Source organism: Cynocephalus volans, chromosome 4 (assembly GCF_027409185.1).
Source record: "Cynocephalus volans isolate mCynVol1 chromosome 4, mCynVol1.pri, whole genome shotgun sequence".
NCBI classification, from domain to species: Eukaryota; Metazoa; Chordata; class Mammalia; order Dermoptera; family Cynocephalidae; genus Cynocephalus; species Cynocephalus volans.
In genome coordinates, this window is record NC_084463.1 from 131,261,168 (window position 1) to 131,287,833 (window position 26,666).

General features: G+C 41.7%; 1 protein-coding gene across 1 annotated transcript in view; it reads right to left on the bottom strand.

Moving 5' to 3' along the window:
- Positions 1–542: 542 nt before the first annotated feature.
- Positions 543–26,666, bottom strand: part of WT1 (WT1 transcription factor) — a 42,782-nt gene continuing 16,658 nt past the window's right edge. The window contains 7 exon segments of the mRNA XM_063094984.1: positions 543–664; positions 3,125–3,217; positions 3,812–3,901; positions 5,657–5,807; positions 9,133–9,229; positions 24,920–24,970; positions 26,015–26,092. Coding sequence (XP_062951054.1) covers positions 543–664; positions 3,125–3,217; positions 3,812–3,901; positions 5,657–5,807; positions 9,133–9,229; positions 24,920–24,970; positions 26,015–26,092 — 682 coding nt within the window.

Below are 26,666 nucleotides of genomic sequence, written 5' to 3' on the forward strand. Positions count from 1 at the left end.
CCTGTCTTCCAGGTTAAGCAGCCTGCCTGACCTCCGGAATGTCGGACGAGACTCACCCCCAGTGCCTTGTTCTCTGATTTATTTCTTGCTGTGGCTGTTAGTAAATGGAAACCATGACAAAGTTTACATTAGCAGACACATACGCATGCCCTGGCCTATAAATATTCCATGATGGAAAATGGTACAATAACTCCATTCCTAGTGAAAACGAGCGTCAAAGGAAAAGGGGAGGGTGGGGGACATTATCAACAATGGCTCTTCTTACAGTGAAAAATCCAGACCAAATGGCGATGGGCTTTTAACCAACCGGACACCGTTAGCTGCTTCTCCAGGGCCTGTGAGTCAACTAAAAGTTGGCAGAGCAGAGACCAACTCCTCCAGGCAAACCTGGTAGGATCCAGTAGTACAGGTATCTTGTCTTGGAAGGTGGGAGAAGAAGATCAAATGCCATTTCCTTCTTAGAGAGGTGACTGAGGAAGAATTTGAAAGCAGTCCATCCTCTTTACTACCTGGGACACAGGACTGTCCCCAGGTTGGACCCCTCAAAGCGCCAGCTGGAGTTTGGTCATGTTTCTCTGGTGCATGTTGTGATGACGGACTAATTCATCCGACCGGGCAAACTTTTTCTGACAACTGGGCCACCGACAGCTGAAGGGCTTTTCACCTGTTGACACAATTGCCAGTCAGAGACACTTGCAGCACAGAGACTGGACACAAGTTCAACTATCAAAGGCCCAAGTTAAATCATCACAAGGCACCCCCTCCAGATTCCCTGTGGTTCTTTCCCTAAGCTAACTAACCAGCTGAGCTCATCTCATAGGCAGCCTTGAATGGCAGCACCTCTCGGAAATTTAAGGATTAAAATATTGTAAAAATTATAAGATATTCTTTAGTCAAAAGACTGGTGAAATGGGAGACAAAGAATGAGTCTAGTAAATAAAAAGGTCTGGACAATGCATATTTAATTAAGGGGAAAAAACATTTCTTTCAACCTCTGTTGTCATAACGTTTTGGCAACTGTGAAAAATTTTGCCCTTTGCTGTCTAGGTAGGGAATTGAGCTTAACTGGGCTGCATGAGCCTCCAGATTATCACCCTGGATATTATCGACTGATTGCAGTCTGGTAATAGAGCTGTGACCGTGGCTTTAATATCTCTGTACGTATAGATATTCTGGACGGGCTGGATTTTTAAAAATAAAGCACTAGTACCCGTTTGTATGATACTTGTTTCTTTTATCTTAAAGTGTTACTCAGAGCATAATCCCTGTTATAAGGAAGAGTTTAGTTGAAGCATGGTTCTGCCAAAAGATCGAGGCCTCTCCATCTAAGGAGCCCTCAGAAGCTCCTTCCAAGCCTCTCTCTCGTTAGGGACAATAATTAGTATTTATTCAATGCTTAATATATGCCAAGCTTTGTGCTGCATCATGTGTGTATATACATTACCTCATGCATTCCTCACAACAGCCCCGTAAGGGAAGAATTATTATCCCCACTCTACAGACGAGGTTGGACACCTGGGGAGGCAGACCCAGGCAGGACCCAAGTCGAGGTTGTCTAATTTCAAAGCTCTTGCTCTTTCCTATATCACACCTCCCAGGTCTAGCCATAACGGAAAAACAGTTGTGGCATTATCCTAAGGAAAAAATGCCACAGGAGCCAATCCCTGTGCTACCTGGAAGGTCTTCTCAGGATATTGCTAGTCTCACTTTCCTTTCTCTGAGAACTACTGGTTGGGACGAGCACTGAGAAATGTCCCAGGAGAGCTGGTGTCCCAGAGTCAGACTGGGGACTGATCAAATATAGCCTTAAGCAGTCTGCTGGTGACACGGGTCACTTTGCACATTATGCTGGGTGAGGGGAGGCGGTATACAGAGGACAAGAGCTCTTTCCCACCAAATTGTGAGCTCAGAACTAAGTCTAAAAAGTGACATCAAAAGCACCTGAGTTGGGGGAGCAAGATACCCATCCCTGGGGCACAGGTCATTAAGCCTGTGACTGTCAGTAAGCCTGATTGGGCTGAGAATCTGGGACTGCCCAGGGGCTGATGATGTCACGTTTTCCCTCACCTCCCTCTCACTGATCCTCTGCTCTTCCTCATCTGGCTCCTGCTCCCCACCCCAAACTCCAGCCCTACTGTCAAAAGCTGGCTCCTAATGGACAAGTCCCAACCCTTTCTCTTGTCAGTCCCCATTCTTCTCAGTCTCTCGATGGTATTCAACTTCACTAACTTTGGCTCTCTTCTTGATTCTCGCTCCTCCCTGGACTGCGGAGTTGAACTCATGCTCTTTCTCCAACAAAGAAGGTGGTGGGATACGGTGGGCTGGGAGCACACAGAACTGGGTTTGCTACTTACTAGCTTTGTGACTTTAGACAAGTCATTTAATCACTGCATGCCTCGGTCTCCTCATCTGTAAAATGGGGATAAAGCATGCCTACCCTCCTCTTCCCACAAGGATGTTGTAAAGATAAAATGAGCTCAACTAAGCACTGGCCCTCCATCCAAATGTGGAAAATATGCAATGAAGGTGGTGCTGTTTTCATTATGAGTCACACCAGCCTTGCAGAGAAGGAAAAACCTTCAGTCACCAGTGAATAAATGTCCTATTCCCCTGTCTATACCAATGTGAAGGAAATAATATTCACACATGATATTAGTCTGGCAGAAAACAAGACTGTTCCTAGGATATTAACTTTCAGGGGAGCAAGGACTCAGCTCTCTGAAAATAGTGTTGTAAAATATAAGCTCTCAGCAGAATAAATGTTTGGCTTGCTAGAATTTCTGCTGTTTTTCTGCAGGATTGATTGTCATATCAAATGCAGTGATAAGAATTTGAGGCAGCCATCTGGGAATGGTAAGGAACCAGCTTATCTCTTCTTTTTCATTCTGGACACTCTGGGCATTCTTTTCACATCTCCCTCCTGCTCTGTATTTCCCCCTCCCCTGTTTTAAAAAATGTTATTATTTATCATCTAAAGATAGACATGCACTGTTTGTTCTCTCTGCTGAGTGTAACCCTTAGAACTTTTACACTAGTCCTTTCTATTCTCTCTCATCACAATAACTTCTTTCAACAATAGTTTTAAAAAATAATGAAAAATAAATGTGAAGAAAAGTTTACGCACTTGTTTTACCTGTATGAGTCCTGGTGTGTGTCTTCAGGTGGTCGGACCGGGAGAATTTTCGCTGACAAGTTTTACACTGGAATGGTTTCACACCTAAATGGACAGAGAAGGTCTAGCCTCGGCCCTAACACCATGGGGCACAGCAAGGCCCCCAAGGAGGCTGGAGGAGCCTGGCATTTCCAGCCACTCCTGCAACATCTGTCTGCCTTACCCTCAGATTCCCCAACACCCCAGGCCCAGCAGGAACCATCTGATTCTGCACAGTCATCCTCAAGGACCTGCTTCTGTCTTGGGAACAATCGATCCTTAAACCACAAATGTCCAGCTTCTCACCAGCTAGACGGTCTCAGCTGTGTCAGAGATTAAAAAGGTGAATCACACGCTACACACTGGATTTCACTCTCTCCCACTCTCTTTCTTTCCTGATGCTCAGAGTTTCATTAGCCCACTGCTAGTGGGATCCCATTGTTCTGTGCCTTGCAGGAGAAATGTGAGATGTTTCCTTTTCCTTCTTTCTTTTTCTTTTTTTAAGAGAAAGAAAATACCCAAAGATTAGGAAAAAAAATTACTGGAAAAACTGAACACATGGCCGACCTTCTCATCCATACCGAACAACAAAGAGAATCACAAAATCAACCCTAACCCAAGGGAACATGACTGCCAGCAATGAGAAGTGAACCTACAAACCTGTATGTCTCCTCTGGTGTCTTTTGAGCTGGTCTGAACGAGAAAACCTTCGTTCACAGTCCTTGAAGTCACACTGGTATGGTTTCTCACCTTGGGGAAGACACATATTCGATTTGAAAATGATGCTGGAAATGTCATTTAAATCTCATTAAAGGCACCTCTGCTACTGGACTGAAGGGATCTCACAATGCCTAAGGCACTTTGCTAGACCTTGTTAGGGTTGTGATCCTGTCCCCATTGTGAGATAAAAGGCCCACCTGCACACTCGCTCATGGACAGCAGGGTAGAATGGTTGGGGGACTAAGTGGACGAGGATGGTCCCCTAACCAGCCACTTAAAACTCTGGGTGAGGCACAGTTTCCTCACTGGGAAATGAGGCCAAAAATCCGACAACTTCAAAGAATTTATGAGCAGATTAGACCAGACCATCCACGTAAGGGACTCAGCACAGAAGTAGTAGTGCTCAAAAAATATTAGCAGAGGATATTTAACTCCTAGGCTGAGCCTGAGGCAGAATTCTGGGACAGATGTGCCCTGAGACCGGCTCCTTGAAATAACTGTTTTATGTTTTATGGCCTGAAGATTTGGTGTTCTCTATTATGGATGTCTCATTCCTGAGTCAAGCATAAACGACTCCACAGTTGTGAGACGCTCAAGTCAAACCAGGAGCCAAAGCATTTAGGAAATTTTGGGTGTCCCTTTATCGGAGAGAAGTCACTAATGGGATTACACAACCTCCCGCCTCAGAGTGGAGAAGCCCCACCCCTGTCTTCACTAGACAAAGTTCAGCCAAATGCTGGGAACTGAGCCCCATGAGAGCACAGAACAACCGTGGGCCTTCCTCCCTTCTCAGGAGAATTCTGAGTCACTGGCATTCTGGGATGGAGAGCAAGTCAACCCGGGCTCCATCGGGTCTTTCCATGGCGGGGCGGCCCCAGTTACCTTCCCAGCCTCATGACCTCTGCTGTTTCTCGGGTTCATCTGCGTTCCCACTGTGCCAGAGCTCACATTCCCCAAGTCCCCCTGGCACTGTGCTCACAGCAAATACCCTTCATCCCTATCTCATCATCAAGAAGCCTACTACACGTCCCTCACAAATGCCACCTCCTCTACGATGCCTGCTTGGAAACCATGTTCAGATGTAAACTCCTCCCTTCCCTCATTACAGAATTTATTCCAGAACATCTACGGTAGTGAGCTGTGTCCAGGTCTGCCTTCCTCCATGGGCTGGAAAATCCTGAGGGCAAGAGCCTTTCCTTACCTTTACATTTATATCCAGCCCAGGGGCTTATGCTTCAGCTCTGCCACCCAGAGAAGACAAGACCCCTCTCCAGTCCGATTTCTTTTCCCTGTCTTTGTGCATCTGCTCATTCTTTCAACCCTCTGACCTTACTCTCCTACAATGGATAACCCAAGCCCTTCCTCCTCCAAGAAACCTTCTCGGACGACCCTAGCTCGAATCCACACCCTCTGATCACCTCAGCTCCTCCAGTTTCTGATCTAGTACGTGACCATATGCTTCCTACTCCCTCTCCATTTGTGTCTATCCCAGCTCCAGAACGAACCATAAACTCTTTGAGAACAGAATTGACTTGGAGTGCAAAGGCAGGAGTTTGAGACCTTTTTCCATATATTCTACCCTCCTGACAATTGTTTTTTGTGTGAAGATTAAATGAAATAATACATGTAGACAGCCTGGCATATAAAAACTACTTAATATAATAGTCTCTACTGTTCCTATAAATAAATAAGAAAATGTTGCACCTGTGTTTTTGGCAGTGTGACAGCCTGGAGCAGGAGCTGTTGAACCACCCTTGCCCCAGGCTGGACAGTGGACACACTTACCAGTGTGCTTCCGGCTGTGCATCTGCAAGTGGGACAGCTTAAAATATCTCTTATTGCAGCCCGGGTACGCGCACATGAAGGGGCGCTTCTCACTGGTCTCAGACGCTGATCGCACAAGGGTCGGGGCAACTCCAGGCACACGCCGCACGTCCTGCAGGAAGAGTGGTAGAGGAATGGAGGCTTTAAACTATGTATGAACATTCATGTCAGTCCTAAGGGAGAGTGAGCATTGGAATATACCCAAAGAAGGGAGGGCAGGTACCTACAAACACTCCCCACCCCAGAGGCCCATGGCAGACATCACTAATGGATGAATGGTAGATCAGGACATTCTACAATGCGGTGCTTTACCATCATCACTACTGATCAACCAGAACTGGCACTTGAAATGAAATCTATTTGGGGTCGCTGACCCACAGCCTCTGGAAAAGAAATTCTGGTGCTTGGAATAGCTCCCAATCCCTCCTTTCTCTCAGCTTCTCCATAAGTCCAAAGTCCCAGAATCTATCTATTCCCTCCCACTCAGAGACACAACCACATGACCTTGGGCCCAATCCAGTCTGTAATGGGTGGGGAAGTCCTTATTAGAGAAATACATGGATACTGAATGAGCCCTAACTTTCCAGAACTTCCATGCATAAGTGAATGACAAAGAAGAATGAGCCCCTGAATTGGGGGGTTTCATCTGTAAAGGAAGCCAAACTCAACAGAAGCACACGGTATAGACAGCACAACCTTTAACACAGACACCAGAAAACACTGGAATCCATCTGCCTTCCATGCACTTTACATGTCCTTTCAGGGCATCTGTCTATCCCCTTTACCTTGTGGAAGGGCATTGTGTGTATCGTCATTCCTCCAAGAAAAGGAGCTAGAGGAAGAGAAAGGCAAGCTCCCCTCCCTGCTCTTGGGACCAGCAAGTCACACAGGGAGCTGTGCAAGTGCCTGAGGGGCCAATAAGTCCTCTTTTACTGGTGTTCAAGCCAAGGCCAAAGAGGGGGAGCAGCTGATGCCATTTATGCACATCCAGGTTTTGTGTCAAGACCTGGAACCACTTCTGAGCTTACCTGGCTCCCCACCCTGTGCATCTTCCTTGCCACGCTAACGTTCTAGTTCCTATTTCACATTGCCTTGCACTGAGAGGTCACTGTCTTTTTTGGAAGAAAAAGTTCTGTAGTTTCAAACAACTTTGGTGTTGATAGACCACAGTGTCTCTGGGCATATGGTGGCATAAAATTACATAGTGAGCCAGCTACATGTGATTGGGATACTCTAGGGGAAAATGAACAGGTAGTGAAACACCACCTGTTCCATCTGGAGTTTATTAGAGGCCGTGGCAGTGAGTCTGACAAACTAGGCTTGGTGAGTAGGAAAGCAAAGACAGCATTTTTCATGTCCTTTCATTCATCCTAGATGCAGTGCTCATGAGAACAGGATATAAAATTGAGTTGTTAATGTCAGTCAGGGTTCTGGTGAAGGATTCTGACAGTATTGGTCAAGGGAGAGACTGGATGAGTCTTTCCGAACCTCCATCAGATTTCCCTGTTTCTGTAACCCTTGCCTTTATTTCTCACTGTGGGAAGGCTCAGCATGAGGGAGCACACTGTTCTACATCCATGACACCTCTGGAAACATTCATCAGAACATCACAGAGCTACTTGCCCCACATTTCACGTGGGGGTGGGGGGCCTGGCCCACACACAACTTATTTCTGGGGTACTGACCATTCTGGTGAAAGTATCACAGCTGTTACTCATGTTGCAGCCATTGAGTCATGTTTGTAAGTCACAAATGCAAAACCTTGAGAACTGCATGTGGTTCTGGCCACCCAGAAGAGGCTCTGCAGAGTGGCCTTCTGCTGAGTTTACAAATTCTCTGAAATTTTACCTTTCTACTTTACTTTTCTCACTCTCCTTGGAGACTTCTCCCTCTCCCCAGACTGTTCACAGTCACTGTCCTCTGTCTCCCTAAGAAGCAGTATAACACAGTGGTTACAGACAAGGAGTCAGACAAGACCTGTGTTATAAGTCTCAGCTCCACCACTTACCGGCTATGTGATTTTGGATAAGTCACTCATCTCTGGGCTTTAGTTTTCCCATCCATAAAATGGGGATAATAACAGTACCTACCTCACAAGGATGTATTGAGGATTAAATGAAGGAAAAAAGGCCCTGTCTAGACAGGTAAGAACCATAAATGCACACTGTTAAGTAAAAGTAGTCAGTCTGAAAAAGGTACATATAGTGTGATTACAACTATAGCAGTTCCCCCCTTACCTGTGGGGGATACATTCCAAGACGCCCAATGGATACCTGAAACCATGTGTATATACTACAGAACCCTATATGTACTGTTTTTCTCATACATACCTATGATAAAGTTTAATTTATAAATTAGGCACAGTAAGAGATTAACAACAAGAACTAATAATAAAATAGGACAATTATATAACAATATACTCTAATAAAAGTTATGGAATGTGGTCTCTCTTTCTCTCTCAAAATATCTTACCGTACCATACTGTATCAACTATTTCTGGACCACTGTTGACTGTGGGTAACTGAAATCACAGAAAGCGAAACCGCATATAACGGGGGACTACTATATTTGACATGAAAAGAAGATCAGTGGTGGTTTGGGGAAGCAAGGAGAGGGAGAGGGATAACTAGGCGGAGTATGGGGCATTTTTAGGGCAGTGAAACTATTCTGTACGATTCTCTAATAATAGATACATGGCATTATGCATTTATTAAACAAATCCCATAGAACTGCGCGACACAAAAAGTGAAACCTAAAATAAAGTATGAACTCTAGTTGACATTAATGTATCAATATTGGCTCATCGATTGTAACAAATTTACCATACCAATGCAAGATGTTAATAATATATGAGGGAGGGGAGGGGAGAGGGAGGACATGGGAACTCTCTGTACTTCCTCTGCAATTTTTCTGTATAAGAAAAACTTCTCTAAAAAATAAAGTCAATTTTAAAAAATAGTCCATGTATAAAACTTAACACAATGCCTGGCATATACAAAACATCCAGTCATAGGTGGTACTGTGATTATTGTTATTATTACTATTAACACCTGGCAAGATAGACTCTACGTGTGGGAACTTTACAATGCAGACCAAATCTTCTTAGAAGTTGAGGATCCAGATTGATAATTCAAGCCCGATTAGCCCAAACACAAGAGCTGCACAACCCACCCAAGAGAAGGCAGATTAAGCAGTAAAGGAGGAAAAGACGGGATTCTGCAGAAAGGCACTTTGGTCTGAGTTGGGCAGGAGGCAGCATCTCTGGGACAGGAGGAAGTCGCCTCATCTGACCCAGTGGAAGAGGGGTCCCTGACGTCAAAAGAGCCTACAATTAAGAACAGACTTGCCAAGGTCGAAGCGTCCACCAGCAGGGAGCTGTTGAGGAGGGAAGGAGGGAGAGAAGCCCACTGCCAGCCAGGACAACCCCAAGTACTCACCTGAATGCCTCTGAAGACGCCGTGGGTGTGTATTCTGTACTGGGCGCCGCAGAGGATAGGTGTTGTGTGGTTATCACTCTCGTACCCCGTGCCGTGGCTGCAAACACAAAGAAGGAAGAACAAGGCTCAGGTTGGCTCACAGTTGCCATTTGGAAATGCTCATCTGCAGTCAGGAGGGAATGATTTTTTTTAAAGCTCATAAGACAAAAACAATTGGTTTTTGCCTCCCTCCATGGGGCTACTTTGGAAGCAGGGCTCTGCAAAGGGCGAGGCTACCCGATCTTCCAGTCACCAACAAGTAATACTCTCCTCCTTCCTCAGATTTTCACAGGCACACCGTCTGGGCCTATGCCTCACTCAGACAAGCTGGAAAAAGTCACAGTGGCAGGATTTCATCCCCAGCAAGTTGTTTACCATCTAAATGGCAGAGCTGACAGCTGTGAATATCTCAGGAATGAGCAGAATGCCTCAAGTTTCACATTAAGTGCACTGGATTTTTGTCGGCACCTCATGACTCAGTTTTTACCAGATAGCACCAAGAAAGTGATTACACTTACAAGAAGAGATGTCACATCCTCAGAATGGGGATTACACATCTGTGGCCCCACTCTGCTTAACCTACAGATCAGTTTTCCAGATGAACTTAACTCTTTGTAGCCAACCTGTGCCATAGGTGGGCATTAGAAAAATCTTCCTCCAGCATTAGACTGACTTGTCCTCTAGGCAATGCACACGTTAACCTGGAACCTAGTGAGAGCTGAGGGATATGGAATGTTGGAAAGAATAACTGGGAAGGGATGGATGTTCTGCTCTGGAAAATCCTCTCCTTCAGGTACAATTGTTGATATCTGTTCTGCAGTTATTTTATTTCCAAATGAAGCAGAGAACTGCCTGTCTGCTCTGCATAGCTGGGGAGATGGGTGGCAGTTCTGCTCCCCTCACCTACTACACCTTTTCTGTACATCCTTCAAGTGATTTTTGACATATCTGCAGGGGGTGAGGGATGATATCTCAAACAGATAAACCAGGACCAAACACACAAAAATTAGGGAGAAATGCCAAATCCAGAAAGTGTGTCTTTCTGATCTTTAGAATGTGTTTGCCAGGAAAAAGAGGCCATCTCTGCCTTCCTTCCAATTATACTATATAGACAGCAGGGAAGTGAGAGCTTATGACAATGATCATGTGGTAGCAGAAGGAGGACAGGACCAGAACGGTGCAGCCACAACGTTTTGCCTCAAGCCTGAGAAGAGAAGCTACCTTTGCTCGGTTCAGCCATCTGCATGGAGCCAAAATGTGACTTATACATTTTCTAGAGCTGAGGGATTTCTAAGGACACAACATTAATAAATATCTGAATTATTTTAAAGTTCTGCCATCAAAAAGGAAGAATTAGGAATCTGTCTTGGCAGCTAATCTCTGGGTATTAGCTGGGTTCCTGGAGGGTGAGGGCATGGGAAACACTTTCCTCAAGATATTTGTCCCATGAAATGAATCACTGCAACCTCAAAGGGAACAATATTGATCCTCACAGCCAGATGCAAGCCAACAAACAAAAGAAGCAACTAGCAACAAGATTATACCTGCCAAATATGCCACTAGATTCTTCTACCAGGTCCACGAATAAGAAAACCAGCCAGGCCCCTGCCTATTGGCTCTTATGTCTCCACAGACAAATGCACCAAATGCAACTCCACACTGTGGAAACCCTGCAATCCAACACCCTTCCCAGGGTGTTCTGCCTAGAACACCAAGTACAACCCATGGGCATTTAACATGGTAACAGCTCTCTCTAAATAAGTTAAGTCTTATAACAATCACAATTCCTTGAACTTGTTAAGACAAGTGAACAGATATGATGTTGATGGGTGGAAGGGGAGAGAGGGGAGGGGGAGGGAGGAATGGGTAAAGGGACACAAAAATCAACTACATTGTTTACTGATAAAATAAAATAAAATAATAAAAAAATAAATAAGTTAAGTCTTGGAACCACAAGCTAATAGAGGTAGAAAGGACCTAGAAATGTCATCTGCTCCAATCCCCATTCAAAGCAGGAATCTCTTCCGTGTCATGTCCCACCATTGAACAACATGACTGGTGACTAGTTTTCAAGGCAACCCATTCCATTTGGGGACATCTTTAATTGTTAGAAAAGGCCTTTCTAAACTGAGCTGAAATCTGCCTCCTCATTTCTGCCCTCTGGAGAACCTTGCTCTGGTATTACTATTTTACAGCCATCTCTGTGTATCTCAATTGCTCAATGGTGAGTGTGGCCTTCAGTACAGAGATTCCTTGCTCCTCTCTGTATCCTCAAAACTTTAATGACTTAAGGCACATAGTCCATAAACGTTCCTTGAGATGAACTGAGCCTAACTTCTCTTCTATGTAACAACCCTTCAAGTATTTGAAGATAGCTCTCCAGGCTACAGAACTGTGGCCTCAACTATTATAATATGAACTGGTGTCTTGATTCCTTTACCACCCCAATTATCCTCTTCCTGATCCCCTTCATTTTGTTAAGTCATTCTCAAAGTGTCGGCTTTGGATGGATCCCAGTGCTCCAGTAGTGTGTTTCTATATAGGGGTGAGGAGGAAGAATCATCCACAAACACAAAAGCACTTAGAATCAGGAAAGCAACATAAATGCTCATGACATGCCTCGCCCAAATTTTTCAAAATCAATATGCTAGTCAAACAATACAATGCATTTGGCCGACAGGCTGCCAGTGCCCAGTCCCTGGGCTTGGGGCCTCCCTGCTTAATACGAACAGAGCTGCTATTAACACACCTAAGAGTAAATAACTCCTTTGAATGCAGGTCACAGTGACCTTCCTTAGTCAAAACAAAATCTCCAACTCCCCACCTTCATCCGAACCCCGGCATGACCTAGGGCAGGTATCTCCAATCCTGAGCTTAAAGACACAGTTGTTTTAAACTGTACATTTATTCTTCAAATTCCATTCTATCTCTTTCAGCAAGTCATCCCCAACTGTTGAAATCTTTTTGACTCTGGATATGGCTTCTAATACATTTGCTTTTTGTCCCCATTTCATGTCATCTCTACCTTTGAAACGCATTTTTCCTGTGTTTTCATAAGAGGAAACTATCTTCCTTGCTGTTGATGGGGCCCATTATGTTTACAATATGTATGAAATATGTTTTTCATGGTATTCAGGAAGTGATAGGATTCTAGGTCTCTCCATGGGCAACCAGAAGGAAGCCATTTACAGAATTTAGTCACTTGGATGGGGTCCAGCCCACCAAGGCACAAGTCATCAGCAGGAGTTAACCTAAGACAGAAAAGCTCGGGAAGATGGCAGGTGCCACTGGGACAATAGCAATTGTTAAGACCAAACCACTAGCTTAGATGGTCAAATGAAGCCATGCTTTACTTCAAGAGAAAAACATCCTTATCAAAATCCAGTATCTATGTTGTGGATAAACCAACTAGGAGTGACAACAGGACTCCTAGAGGTCTGGAGCCATAAGGTCTTCCAAGAATGGCAAGGAGCTACCAGCCTAGGAAAGAGATTTCTGGAGCCAAAGATGCACATTCGAAACAATAGAATCAGAGCCCTGAACAGGGTAAAAAGTCATCACAACCCAGAGACAGAGGGTATTATTATTCATGGAGCTGACACCAGAAAGTAGGTTCAGAAGAGTGTGAATAACACCAGGTCAAGTAATTGAGACACCCACATCTCCCTTAGGATAGAAATGCATGAAATGGCTTGATCTCCTTCCAACCCAGATAATGAGAAGGATTGGAAGGAAACGTGGCACTCTGCATAGCAAGGCACATGATCCTAGCCTGGGGATGGCTGGACTTTCTTAGGATAAGAAATTAGTGCCTGATGAAACCTTTTCATGTTTTTCTGTTTGATTGCCTAGTAAACTCCTTTTTGAAAGATAAGATCCTTGACTCAGCTGAATGACAAGGAAAAGGGATTCGATGACTCGTTGGCCAAGATAATCATGGGAGATCACAGGGATTTACAGTGAGGTGTAATGAGGCTGGCTCTGGTTCCAGACAGGGAAACCACTTGTCAGCTTGACAAAGACACTTTAGACAATTCCTTTGGTTTTATTGTTCAACTAGGCACAAATCATTCATTTAAGTATTCAGCATATAATTCCCTATCTTGCTCACAAGGACATCAAAAATCACTATCAATGTTTTTTTGCCATAAAGATCCAATATACAAGTGACCTTCCACTATCAGACTGGTAGTTCTCCCACAAAAAGAAATGGACTTAGGCATATGCCTTGTATATGGCTAACCAACCTTGGTTCCTTATGATCTCCGTTTCCTTTCCTGCATACTCCCAAAGACCTGGGATAATAACTTTCCCAAGAATTCATGCTAATCTCACTGATATGGTTTCCAGAATCCACTGGTTTGTTTTTTGTTGTTGTTGTTTTTTCCTCTTGAAAACAAAGACATTTACCCATCTCAACTTTTTTGTCACCTCTCCTATTCTCCATGAGTTTCTAGATTATTGGCCTAGGGGGCAGTTATTTTAAGTCTTTGCTAATCTGATCAGAATATGGCTTTGGTTATTTTTTATTTAAAGCAGAACCACAAACTCAAATATTCCTGAAGGAGCCAAGTAAGTGAGAGAAATAAATGAAGAAGGCCCCGAAAAATAACAGCACTGAACTGGCAGGGACTGCCACCCTGGTCACACCACCCACTGCCCAACAGAGGCAGCCATGACTCAGCTCTATCAGCCAACTACTGTCAACAATATGAACCCAGTGTTCATTTTTCCATTTTCCAAGAAAACTCAGAAATCTGGATTTTTCTGAGATCACCTGAGTTTTAAATTCTTGCAAATAATTGAAATTTTAAAGTATTACTGTCAGGTCAAATAAAACTTGTCTGGCCCAAAGGCCATCAGTGTGCAACTTCTACTTTCAAGGCTGAGCAGTGAAGTTTAAGCTGTAAACTGAAAATTCCATCTTGATTCTCCTCCCACAGGGCAACAAAGTAGAGGTAGGCGTGTGCCTGATTCTCTGAAACCTGGGTAGAATCTTCCAAACCCTTGAAAGCTTGAAAGGATACTATACTCATACAGCAGGAATGGCCAGTGCTGTTAGAGCAAAATCTACAAGTTTTCATCTGCAGGTGTCAATGGGTTGACCTCTAAATTTCACTGGCTCACTTGAAAGTAGGTTTAAACATTGAGGTTATAGACAGAAAACCATATTTGTACCATTGATTCAAGTATATTAGTTTTCTATGACTGCTGTAACAATTACCACAAATTTGGTAGTTTAAAACAACACAGATTTATCCTCTTACAATTCTGGAGATCAGAAGTCTAAAATCACCAGGCTGAAGTCAAAGGCTGGTCCTCTAGAGGCTCTGAGGGGAGAATTTCTTTCCTTGCCTTTTCCAGTTTCTGGAACACGCCTGTGTTCCTCGGCACCCTCTTCACATAACTCCTACCTCTTGCTTTCTTTGTCACATCTCCCACTACTCTCCTGCAGCCACATCTCCCTCTGCCTTCCTCTTATAAGGACACTTGTTATTATGTGTAGGGCCCACCTGGACAATCCAGGATAATTTCCCCATCTCAAAATCCTTAACTTAATCACATTTTCAAAGTCCCTTTTGCCAGGTTCCAGGAATTATGAACCTGGATATCTTTGGGGGTCATTATTTTGCCTGTCATACCAAAAGAACTGGATTTATTTGGTTTCTTGCAGATGCATTTGAAAGAGCTAAATTAATCTGGATGCTTTATCTCCAGATTAGTCTGAAAGAACACGGATTCTTCATCTGAAGATCTATGTTCCAGGCCCACTTCTACCATTTATTTCCTCTGTGGTCATGGGTGAGTCATCTAATCCTCTCTGCATCCAAGATTCATCATCTGTAAAATGAAGCTAATAACCTATTTTACAGGTTTGTTTGAAAATCAAAGAGGTAAGCTCTGTGGGGAGCAAAAATTAAATATCACTCAGTAACCTTATCCCAACAAAAAATTTAGAAAGTCTATGATTATATGCAATCGGTGACCGACACCCACAAAAATTATTCGTTTTATGCTTCTCATGAACCGGGTGATTGAGATCAATAAAATGTATATTTTCAATTCTTAGCACAACCCTAGGAGTCATTAAGGTGTATCACCTTAGACAAATGACTTCACCTCCCTGGCTTCAGCTTCACATAAAATAAAAATAACAGCACCTCCTCCATCAGATTGTTGAAGGATCAAATGAGGTCAGGTAAGTAAAGCACAATGCTCGGTGCGTGGTATGCACTCAATAAATGGTAACTGTTGCTTATGTAGTATTATCCCCATTTTACAGCAAAGAACACTGAGGTTTAAAGAGAGATTGAGTTATTTGCCCAAATCCAGGCATACAGCAAGTGGCAGAGCTGGAGTTTGAATCCAGGCCAGTGATGCTGTTCTTCCTTCAAAACTACCCATCCTAATGGGTTCACTCCTCTCATCAAGGCACTTGAATGCTTCCCAGCTCTTTTCTCCAGGGGTATGAATGGAATTCAGCATGTTGGAGGTTTAAAAAATGTATTGGGGTGGCGATAAGAGAGTGGGGGCAGTGAGGCGGGGCAAGTTCAACATAGCCCCTCATCGGCTTCCTTCAGCTTCTGCTTGGAGGCACAGCACTTATTTTTGGTGTAAAGAAAGCACAAGGCTAATGCATAGAAATGGCCTGCTTATGTGTGACAGAGCAGTCCAAACTGCACAATTTTTTTTAAAAAAGCTAAGCACAAGCAGTTATCGGCAGACACACACCTCGTGGATTTCATTTCTGGTGGTGGCCTGGACTGTATATTTTCTTAAGCAGCTTTAAAATGCATAAAATATATCCTGAGAAAGTGTGCTTTTCTGAGGCAGCTTTAAAAATGCATAAACACATGTCCTTAGAAAGTTTGCAGAAAGAGAAAAATGTCCCTCATATAACACAAATTATGAGACCTCTTCACACTAAAAACATGTACATTGAATTTTGGCCCAGAAAAAAAATTTAAGGTTTGAGGAGTAGCTTCTTTAGAAATGATTAATTTTGATATTCCACAGGCACATGAAGATTAATAAAAAGAAATTGAGGTTTTACAGATGAGGAAAACCAGAGCTGCCCTGAAATCCCTTATCAACAGAAGAGGTTAAAAAAAAAAAAAAAAGAAAAGAAAAAGAAAAGAAAAGAAAAGAAAAAGAGCCTTTGTAGGCAATTAGCATTTAACATGAATATTCAAAAAGCAATTCGGCCTGTGATTTCTCTCTCCCACCTCTAGTTATTGGCCAGGTGGGCATACCCCATCTTCACCTCTGTCTTCTCACCTCTGCAGAGAAAACCAGATTCAAGGGAAGTGCCTGGGGAAACTTCGAACTGTTGTGTATCCAGAACATGGAATTTACCCATCAACCCCTCTTCTCTCTCCATCCTTGATACTGAGGGCTTATACGTGAGATGCTTAAATGCCTGACCCCTTCGGTGTTGACAATAGACATTGCTGCAAGCCTTGGGAACCACCACCCCTTTGTTCAGTGTGCCACTTCTGAGGGAAAAGAATGAAGGAACCATGTTAAGAATGGTGCTTCCTTAAAGTTTAAACACAAGAGATGAGGCTGAACACAGCACCACTCACCAATATCACTTGCCTAACGAAAAAGGAAAGAAAAGAAACCCAAATCTAATCAAGCCTCTAGATGTAACTATCTGTTTACAGGAAATATGGGGGAGAGAGACCCAGAGTTAAAAGACTTATATAAGAGGATGCAGTCTGCCAAATGCAGATTGTGGGACAGTCTACCAGACTATTGATCTGCTATCTCCAACAAATCAATAGACTGAGGGAATAAAAGGGAGGGGACTGTTACAGTATAAAAGGGACTTAAGAGAGGACAACAACAAAATAAAGCAAAAAGCAACAAAACAATAAACCTCTGCACAAATACTCACTCACCACGCACTCAAATGAACCAGAGACGGCTGGATTTGAACTATTCAGCCCTACAGGACTTAGGGCCAAAAGATCCAGGAACAGCCTCTAGGAGGTCTCAGTGGTCACACCAGAATGTTAGGGCCAAAAGATCCAGGAACAGCCTCTAAGAGGTCTCAATGGTCACACCAGAATGCTTAGGTTTAAAGATTTACTGAATGAAAATCCAATTCCCCTATAGTCAGAGTAATTTTAGAGTCACTTTCATATCCACTTATAAGACTTTACTTGGAGAATGAGTAGATACTGGATTATCTATATTGAGAGCTCATGGCAACCTGGCACAGGTACCTCTAGATCAACATGAATGCTGAGGAAGTTATTTACTCTTTCCCTGAGTGCGACGAACTAAGGGCAATATTTAGAGTAAATTCACAATTCTGCACATATTATTATTAGTAATGCCATCTAGCCACTCTCTTTTCTTTGTGTAATTTAATACAGCTTTTACAGTGGGACTATAACAAATTGTTAAAATCCAAAGGATTATTCTGCTTCTGAACATACACAGCGAAAGGGAGGAAGATGAAGCTCCTTTTACTAATCCAGCTCAGAAAGTAAAAAACTAAAGGAAAGTACTCATAGACCACATCATCAGACCATGCAATAAACATCTGGTACTGGGGTGCTAGCTCATCAGAATTTCAATTTCATCTACCTCACTAGGTTCTATATTCTCAATGCTTTGGCTCTATGGCCAGACATTGCTGCTGGTTCTATCCCCAAAATGGGTGTCCCAAATCCACATGACAGGTGAAGCCTGCATCTTACATGGGAAAGATGGAGCAGGATCTTTTCAGCCTGGGTTCTCAAAGGCTCTCACACACTCCTGAATCTGAGAAAGTTTACTCATCATGCTCAATTACATAAAAATTTCCTCTCTAAAACCCCAGGATCAAGGACAGATCTCTCCTGCTTCTCCAGTTGAAATGGAGACTTACAGGTGTGCGGAGTGTGTGCATATCCATCACTTCCTCAGGCCCAGCCTCCAGACTGACCAATAGTAGCACAATGAGCAATTCAAGGTGAAGAAACAAAGGAAAAACCTGGAAGTAAATTCAGAGGAATCACACTCATTTTCAAAAGGAGTTTGAGGCCAGAAGCATCACTGTTAAAGTCTTGAAAAGGAGGAAATTCTAAATAGGAACATCTTACCTAGAGCAAGACTTGCAAGAATGTTGGGAAATGTCATGTTCTTATAGGATTCAAAAATTTTCAAGTCAATCTTTTCCAAAATTAATGTTTAAACTTGATGCAATTCATTTGTAAAATTCTAGTTACAACTTTTAAAAGAAATAAATGGAGCTGGCCAGATAGCTCACGGTTAGAGCATGGTTCTGGTAACAACAAGGTCAAGGGTTCAGATCCCTTACCAGCCAGTCACCAAAAACAAATAATAATAATAATAATGATGATAAGTTTATTACTTTAGAATGGTTGTTAGATTTATAGAAAAATTTCTACGATAATACAGAAAGTTCCCGTATATTCCACACCTAGTTTCCTCTATTAATAACATCTCACATTAGTATGGTATGTTTTTCACGATTAATGAACAAATATTGATAAAGAGGTTTTGTTTTTTGTAGTTAACAATATTAAATTATCTTGAATAATAAACAAGAGACAATAAACAGAATTTTTTTTTTAAAGTACAATGCTGGGGAAACTTTCCTACCAGATATTTAAACAGTTTATAAAGTTTCAGAATATAATTTTAATATTATTATTATTTTATATATCATTATTTTATAAGAAAATAGTCTGATACTTGGCAGAAAGAGCCAGGCTGATCAAAAGAAGAGAATAAATACTCTAGAAATGGATCCAAGGAATTGAGTGTTTGATAAAGGTAATATTTGAAAGCAATGAGGAAAGGATGAATTATTCAAAATGGTTTGGGGATATTAGTAAGTTATTTGGAAACCAATCAAGTTAGAATCCAATTGCCAAATAAATTCATGATGAATTAAATGTTTGAATGTAAAAAGTAATTTTTTTCTAATTCCAGAAATAAATAAGTAAAATTTTTTTAAAAACTTGGGATGGGAAACAAATTTTTCTAAGCATGATACAATAGCCAAAAAATAGAAACTACAAAACAAAAACTTGTCATTTTTACTATAAAAATAAAACATCTGACAGAAAAAAAAACCAAAAAAACACAACAGAGTTCAAATACAAACCAGAGAAAATATTTGCAGTATGTATGACAAGCAAAAGAAATTTTATAAATAAAGAACTCTTATAAACCAATATAGTTACTAGATGAACTATCCCAGCTTCTAGCTAAAACTGGTTCCCCACTTGCCTATGGAGCCTCTTCTCTCTCATCTCCCTCAAGGACAATGTTCCAGCAATTCTATCCTGATCATTCCCATCAGCAAACAAACATGAAAATACTGCTATCTAAAAATAAATAAATAAATAAATGCAAGATCATTTAAAAAACAGAAACCACCTTCTTCCTGACCTTCTTTCCCCAGCCCACTAGAACCCCATTTCTTTGCTCCCCCCTTTGCAGCCGAACTCCATGAAAGAGCTGTCTTTATATGATATCTTTGGTTCATCTCCTCCCATTATTTCTTAAACCCATCTCTGTCAGGCTTTTGTCTCTCCCTTCTAACCTAGCCAGAGATAACTACAGCTAATAGGTAAATGTTTCCAGAATTTTTCTCTGCAGATAGAAATACACCCCAAAATGTCAAAAATGAATAAATAAAGTTATCTCTGGGTGGTAAGATAACAGATGACTTTCCTTTTTCATCATGTTTTGGTACTGTCTGAATTTTTCAAAAATTATAAGCCTATGTTACTTTTATAATCAAGAGAGTAAAAGTTGTTTTCCTTTTAGATAAAGTCACCATCCTAGCCTTACAGAACACTACATCTGTGCCTCTTTTTTAGAAATGAAGAATTAGAAAGAAAGCTAGAATAAATGAACTTGTCAGCTTTTAATAGAAGAACACCTACTAAAATATGCAGTAGCTCCTCATTTCAGAGGAACATTTATGTGGATGACTTTTTATTAGTGGAGCTTCTGGGTCAATGTTTTTCTAGCTAGAGGTTATGACTTTTCTTGGGCAGATGACAGGGACAAGGAAAAATGGTGAGTAGAGGGTCTCAGAAGGGCTCAGGATAGGAATGCAGACATGAGAGGTCCAAAATATTCCTTTGGCTCATGAAGGTATCTCCGCTCATCTGATACACACAGACACACAGACACACAGACAGACACACACACACACACACACACACACACACACACACACACACACACACAGACACACAGACACACAGACACACAGACACACACACACAGACACACACACAGACACACACACAGACACACACACACACACACACACAGACACACACACACACACACACACACACACACACACACACACACCCTCGTCAACTGATCGGAACCCTCATTAACCTCGCCTCATCTCCCTGTGCCGAGACCACCGTGCTCCTTATTTTCAACTTGGCTGTCTTCGCCCCCACCCCCACCTTCTCTTCCTATCTTTCCTGCTCGGCTCCTTTCTTCTCCTGATCTGAACACACTTGTCATTTTTCTTTACCTTTATGAAATGAAAATAATTCCTTGCTTTAAAATAAAATAGAAACATAGTATGGAGATAATAAGTCTTCAGAGCCCCAAATATTTTTTTAAGTTCAGTATTTTAAAAGGTTGGGAATATTTTCGAAAAATCAGTGCTTTCATGAGGGTTGAAAACAGAACTTCGCATTGGCCTATAAATATGCCTTTGCTGAACTCCATCTAAGCTGAAGCCAATCATTTTCTATAAGAAAGAAAATGGCACAAATATATATGTGTGCATAGAAAAACGTTTAAAAATATGTGCACATAATATTAATAGTACTTTTGTCTGGGCTATTGGGAGGAGTTTTAATTTCCTTTCCTGTAAATATTCTCTAATTTCATGTTACTTACATAATTAAAAAATAAATACATTCATTGAATACATGCCCAAAGAGAAAAGGGTAGGAAAGGCCAGCAGCCAGGGAAGGGAAAGTAGCAGCAGGAAAGTGAGAAGTGAAGGCAAAGAAGCTTCTGAATTCGTCCATCGCAAGTAGAAAGGACAGGGGAAATGACACAGAACAAAGTCACAAGTCTTCACACCATCAAACCCAGGAGCCCCATTCTTCGTTCTGGTCCGTAGAGCTAACAGACTCCAGCCAAGTCCAGTGCAAGGCAATAATAAAGAAAGAACTGTTTAAACAGCACAAATGTAACCATTAACAACTTTTTGCTGGGGGTGGAGACAGAGGAGTATGCTCGGGAATGCTGACGTTCACAGAGCTGTGGCTCTCCACCTTTGCTTTGCGGCTCCAGCTCCAGGAGCCCCTTAAAAGCAGCCTATCTATTTACAAGAAGTAAATCTCTTGGATGGGTACCTTATGTTCACAAGCTTGCAAGGGAAGGTGCTGAACTGTGCATTGGGGCTCCCGGCCAGAGAAGACAGCTATCTCTTTTGGCACAGGTTCTCAGAGATGAGACCATGTCTAGTGGGGATTTTCTCCAGATTCGACAGCCTTGGCCCTACCAAACCACGCAGCTTTGTTTTCACCATCCATCACTCATCACAAGTCTTTCGTTTTTCCTTTCAAGCATCCACAGGTCAAATGCTGCGTGTTCCCAACAGTCTGTGAACTTCTTGGACCAGCAGAGGAACATTCATTTTGCTGAGCACTCCTTTCACATTTCTATTGTGTTCGATTTCCCACTCCCCCTACCCAAGTCCCCAGAGAATAACTTCTTCCTTGTTTTAGTAACTTGGACCACAGTCAAGGTTGATGTGTTTCTCCATTTTGCAGGATATTTTCTTCAGAAGAGACAAAACAGGCCAACAGAGTAGCCGCAGCTTGTTAGCAGCCTTAGGAAATCAGCAGCCATTGAGAGCACACAGAAAATATTTTTAAGGAAATAAAAAGCAGACAACACAAGGGACCATAAATAGAAGGATTTGTAATGGTGGACTATGGCTTAGAAAGAGTCCCTGACAATTTTTTCTTCCAGGGACTTGCTTTAAAAATCTAATTTAATTGTTTGTGGGTGAGGGAAAGGTAAGTGGTTTCATAAAGTACCTTCTGTCTGACTTAAATTGAAGTCAACATTCTCCCATTTGAGGTCATAAAGGTATCTCTGATCCGAATGGACATGAAGATATTATAAAATGAGCAAAGCGAGAAGGTGGAAAGAATATTACCCTCCCTCCCCATCATATCTTATTTTCATTTCTTGCCCACGTTGTACTTAAAATCCTATCCCCACCCATTATAACACTGTTCCTGACATCTAATGAAAGATGTCTCCACGGAATTGCTTACGACACAAAGAAACAAGCCTATTCTTTGTGGAGTCACTTTTTAAAAAAAGTAACATTTCCAAGGAAAGAAGACATGACCAAGTATTTAGTAGGGTTTAGTCTGAAGTACATGATCTTTTAATAAAAAGTTGATAATGCCTCATTTTTATGAGTGATACAGAAATTATATCTTTTTTCTCTAAAACCTGAGTCAAATTGCTAGTTTTTCTGTTATAGATCTACCTTGTCACCATGATTGTTCTAACCACTGATTCCAAATACCATCAAGACACTAGTTATGGATGAGACCAAAAAGTTAATTGTCTTTGTCCTTGTTCATGGAATATTTTTTCCCAAGTATATTCTCCATATTAACAAATGTTTTCATGCCATGGCAAAGAAAGTAAATCCAGTATCATAGAGAATAATGACCCCAACCCAGATTGTATCTCCCCTGGGGAAAAGCCAAACTTTCTACTGGTATTACTGGTTCAATTGAATACAGTTCTTGGCTGTGGGCTTGGGGGAGAGAGTTAAAGAGTCACATTTTTGAGAGCTCAAAGAGAGGCAAATCGTGGGTCATGACAGATCAGTGGGTTGTAAAATCAATTATGGTATAGGCTAGAAAATAGCGTGTACAGCATGTCATAAGGATATGTATTGTTTAGTGAAAATCTGTGGGTTGTGTGTGTGCATGTGTGTGTATATTGGATCTCAGTGTAAAAAGTACTTCTAATTGTGGTCACAGTCTAAAAAGTTTAAGAAACTCTAATCGAGGGCCCAAGTCCTGCAGTCAGAACTCGGTCCAGCATGACTCTGCCAATTACTCACTATGCAAACTTGGTTAGGAGGCTTAATCTCTCCAGCCTCGTCATCTGGAAGACGGATGTGACCATAGTATCCTGGGGTTGTTATAAGATCCGAAGAGGAAACATATGTAAAGCCCCTCATACAGGGCCTGATAATATTAACACACAACTTTAGATAAATTTTCAGTTCACTAAATGGAAGCAGATTAATTACAATATGTTCTAAATGGACAAATCCATAGTGTGAGAAAAGTCAGTAAATTAGATAATTGTAATTTTTTGCTCTCCAAAAGAGCTGTTCTTCTATGGGACTATCTGTTGGGCCATTTAATCCTTTTTAAACAGCTCCCTGAATAAAGTTAGCATTCAAGAAATACATTTTTATTTCAGAAATCCTTTTCCAAGATCTAAGTAACAGAGTTACAGACCAATGAAAACTCTTCTAGTTTTTTGTTTGTTTGTTTGCTTTCCTTATGGAAGATTGAATGAAACAAATTATTCACATTTTGTGCTTCATCTTTACAATACAGCTTCTGACTTCCCAGCAAGTGACTGATATAATAGAACATATCTAAAGACCTTTGGAAGTATCAAAATTATCTTAAATCTAGAAAGGCCCAGAATCAAATATGTGCCAAATTCCTTATCTGTAATTTCTGTAGTTAAACAGACCAACTCTGTATTCTAGCAATGAAGAAATTTTTTAAAAATTGAAATGTACTGCTCACCTCACAATCATATTCTGTCTATTGTTGGCATTTAGTTTGGGGAGTTACTACGTTCTGAGTAAAGAGGAGAGAAGAAAAGGAAAGGATACAGAAAGAAAAGATGGGACCCGGAAACCGAGAAACCTAAAGCAAGTTGAGAGCAGGTAGAAAGACAGAATGCTGAAACTGTCAGCAGACTCTAGGATGGAAGTGGGGAGAGAAACCATTCAAAGCAACAGAAGGCTTTCAGGTCCAGAGAGAGGAAGTGAACATTTGGATAAAATAACAGAAAAATTTAGGGATGGGGATATAACAGTATGTCTTGGAAGGTGAAAAACAACTCTGCTGATCATTGAAGGATGATCCAAAAAAACAGGACTAAGCCATCAGAAGAAAGAAGGAAGAAAAGAGGGAGGCTGGTTCTGGTATTTAAGCAGAGAAAATAAAAAGAAAAGAAACAGCTACAAAAATGTTCCAGGGTGCAGGCTATAGGGTTGGGGACGGCATAAATGTTTAGGAATAAAAAAATTTAAAAAAGGCTTTGCAAAGCCTGGCCACAGACTTGGGGTAAAAATTAAGTTCTCCCTGAGAGATTTAAAGGTAAATAGAGAAAAACCAAGTTAAGACTGAAAGATTTGACTAATTTTAACAGGGACATGTATAATGCCACAAATTTAGTATTAAGTGAAACATTCATGAGGAAATGAGCAGGGCTCCTACTGCGTCATTTTCTAAATTGTTTTCCAGAGGTACGTTGATGAGAAATGTCACCACCTCCATTTCGCCCACAGTATGTCTACGATAAACAAGAGGCAGAGAGAGGGGGGTGATACAGTCATCCCATCCACCAATGGCTCCCCTGATTACCCACGTCAGTCCTAACTCCTGCAGTGCCCCAGGAGCCAGTCACCAAGGCCTATGTCACTTGCTTTGCCATCACCGCATTGTGCACTCACTTGCTCTGCCCTTCTGTCCATTTCACTGAGCTGGAGCTCCCAGCAGCAACTCTAGAAGAGAAGAAGAGGTGGGGAATGGGGAATGGAGCATGCACAGCTCTGGCAAGCCCCCCAGGTCCCAGAATCCAATGAGAAGAATCCAGAGATGTGAAGCTAGCTGTCTAGCCAAGAGTACTGAACCAAGTCTCCAAGCCCATTGGGACAAAGGGTGTGGTGAAATGCACCACCATAGAGAGGCTAGAAAGAGCCTGGGCTTTGGAATGACATCTGGGCTTGGAATCCCAGCTCTACCACTTAGTAGGACGTGAACTTGGGAAGTTACTTAACTCTCTGAGCTTGACTTACTCATCTGGAAAACAAGGTGACAGTATTGAGACCTCATAAAGTTGTTAGGAAGATAAGACGGGGTGACCTAGAAGAGCACCTGATACATCACAGGCACTTCGTGAGTGTTATAACCTACTCATCTCCTCAGACTTGTTAGAAACCTAAAAGTGAGTTGTTTTACTGTTGAAAACAAGTCCCACCTGCCTTCCTTTTCTCATTTTTAGGTGCAAAGAGTAGCCTGTACCTATGTTTGATGGCTGTATTCTCTCTATTGTGGTTGTGTGTATCATGTGGAAACAAAACCTGTCGGTGCAAGCAGGTATGAGCACATCTGACTTTGGATTGTCCAAATCATCATCACACAAATATGAATTTGGATCCTGGACTTTGTACATCCAAAACATTTCTTGAAAAGATAGTGTAATGGTTAAATCTGTGGCATCACTAGCAAAATATACACATTACGTGAGGTTGCACAGACACAACTTTGAAGAATTCTAAAACATTCAACAAGGGAAGACCATATTAATATCATTCCCAATATTACCAACCCCTTGTCCATACAAAAAATCCCCTATTTATATTTTTGAAAATTTAATACTGAACACAATCCACCAACATGAGGAGGGAGGGAAACATCTTTATGCTACAGAAAGCAACACCCATTCTTCTAAAACTGTACTCTCTTCATAAGTTATAAAAACCTTTAAAATGGTACAAACAGGTGTAAGTTCCTATTGAAGGGCAGTGGTTTAGAAAAGACCTTACCCCTTTAAGGTGGCTCCTAAGTTCATCTGATTCCAGGTCATGCATTCAAGCTGGGAGGTCATTTGGTATAAATTGTCACTGTTAGGAAAACATTTAGAGTTAGAAACACATAAGCACAAAGACATATGCAATTATTTCTTCAAAAGCAATGTAGTTTTATCTTTTCTTTACAGTTCAAGCCTCCACGTTTTCCAGAATGACAGAATATGCAAGTCTGAAACGATTTTCATTTCATCCCACTGATCTCGGCACAGTTATTCACTTCACACACAGCCGAAAGGATGTGAGAGTAATTTGGAAGCCTTTAAAAAACTTTTTAGTATAGCAAACATTGAAGTTTCTAAAGAGGTATTAAACCTTGGAGGGGAAAAGGCTAAAAGGGAGTGAAACTTTGAAAGGCAACACAGGCTGGATAACTCAACATTAAAGTTAAAAGCCTGGAGCTGAAAGTAAAAAGACAGCAGATTAATTATTCGTGAAAAGGCCATTAAGTTGTTTTAATCAAAAGGATAAGTATCATGTGGATTACAAGGGTCTGAAAAGTCAAAGAGTGATGGGTGATGGATGATCTAATACCCAAAGATGTGACAGGCCAAAGAAAGATGATGATAAACTCTAGGCACAGCTGAAGGAATCATTCTCTGTAAGTTTT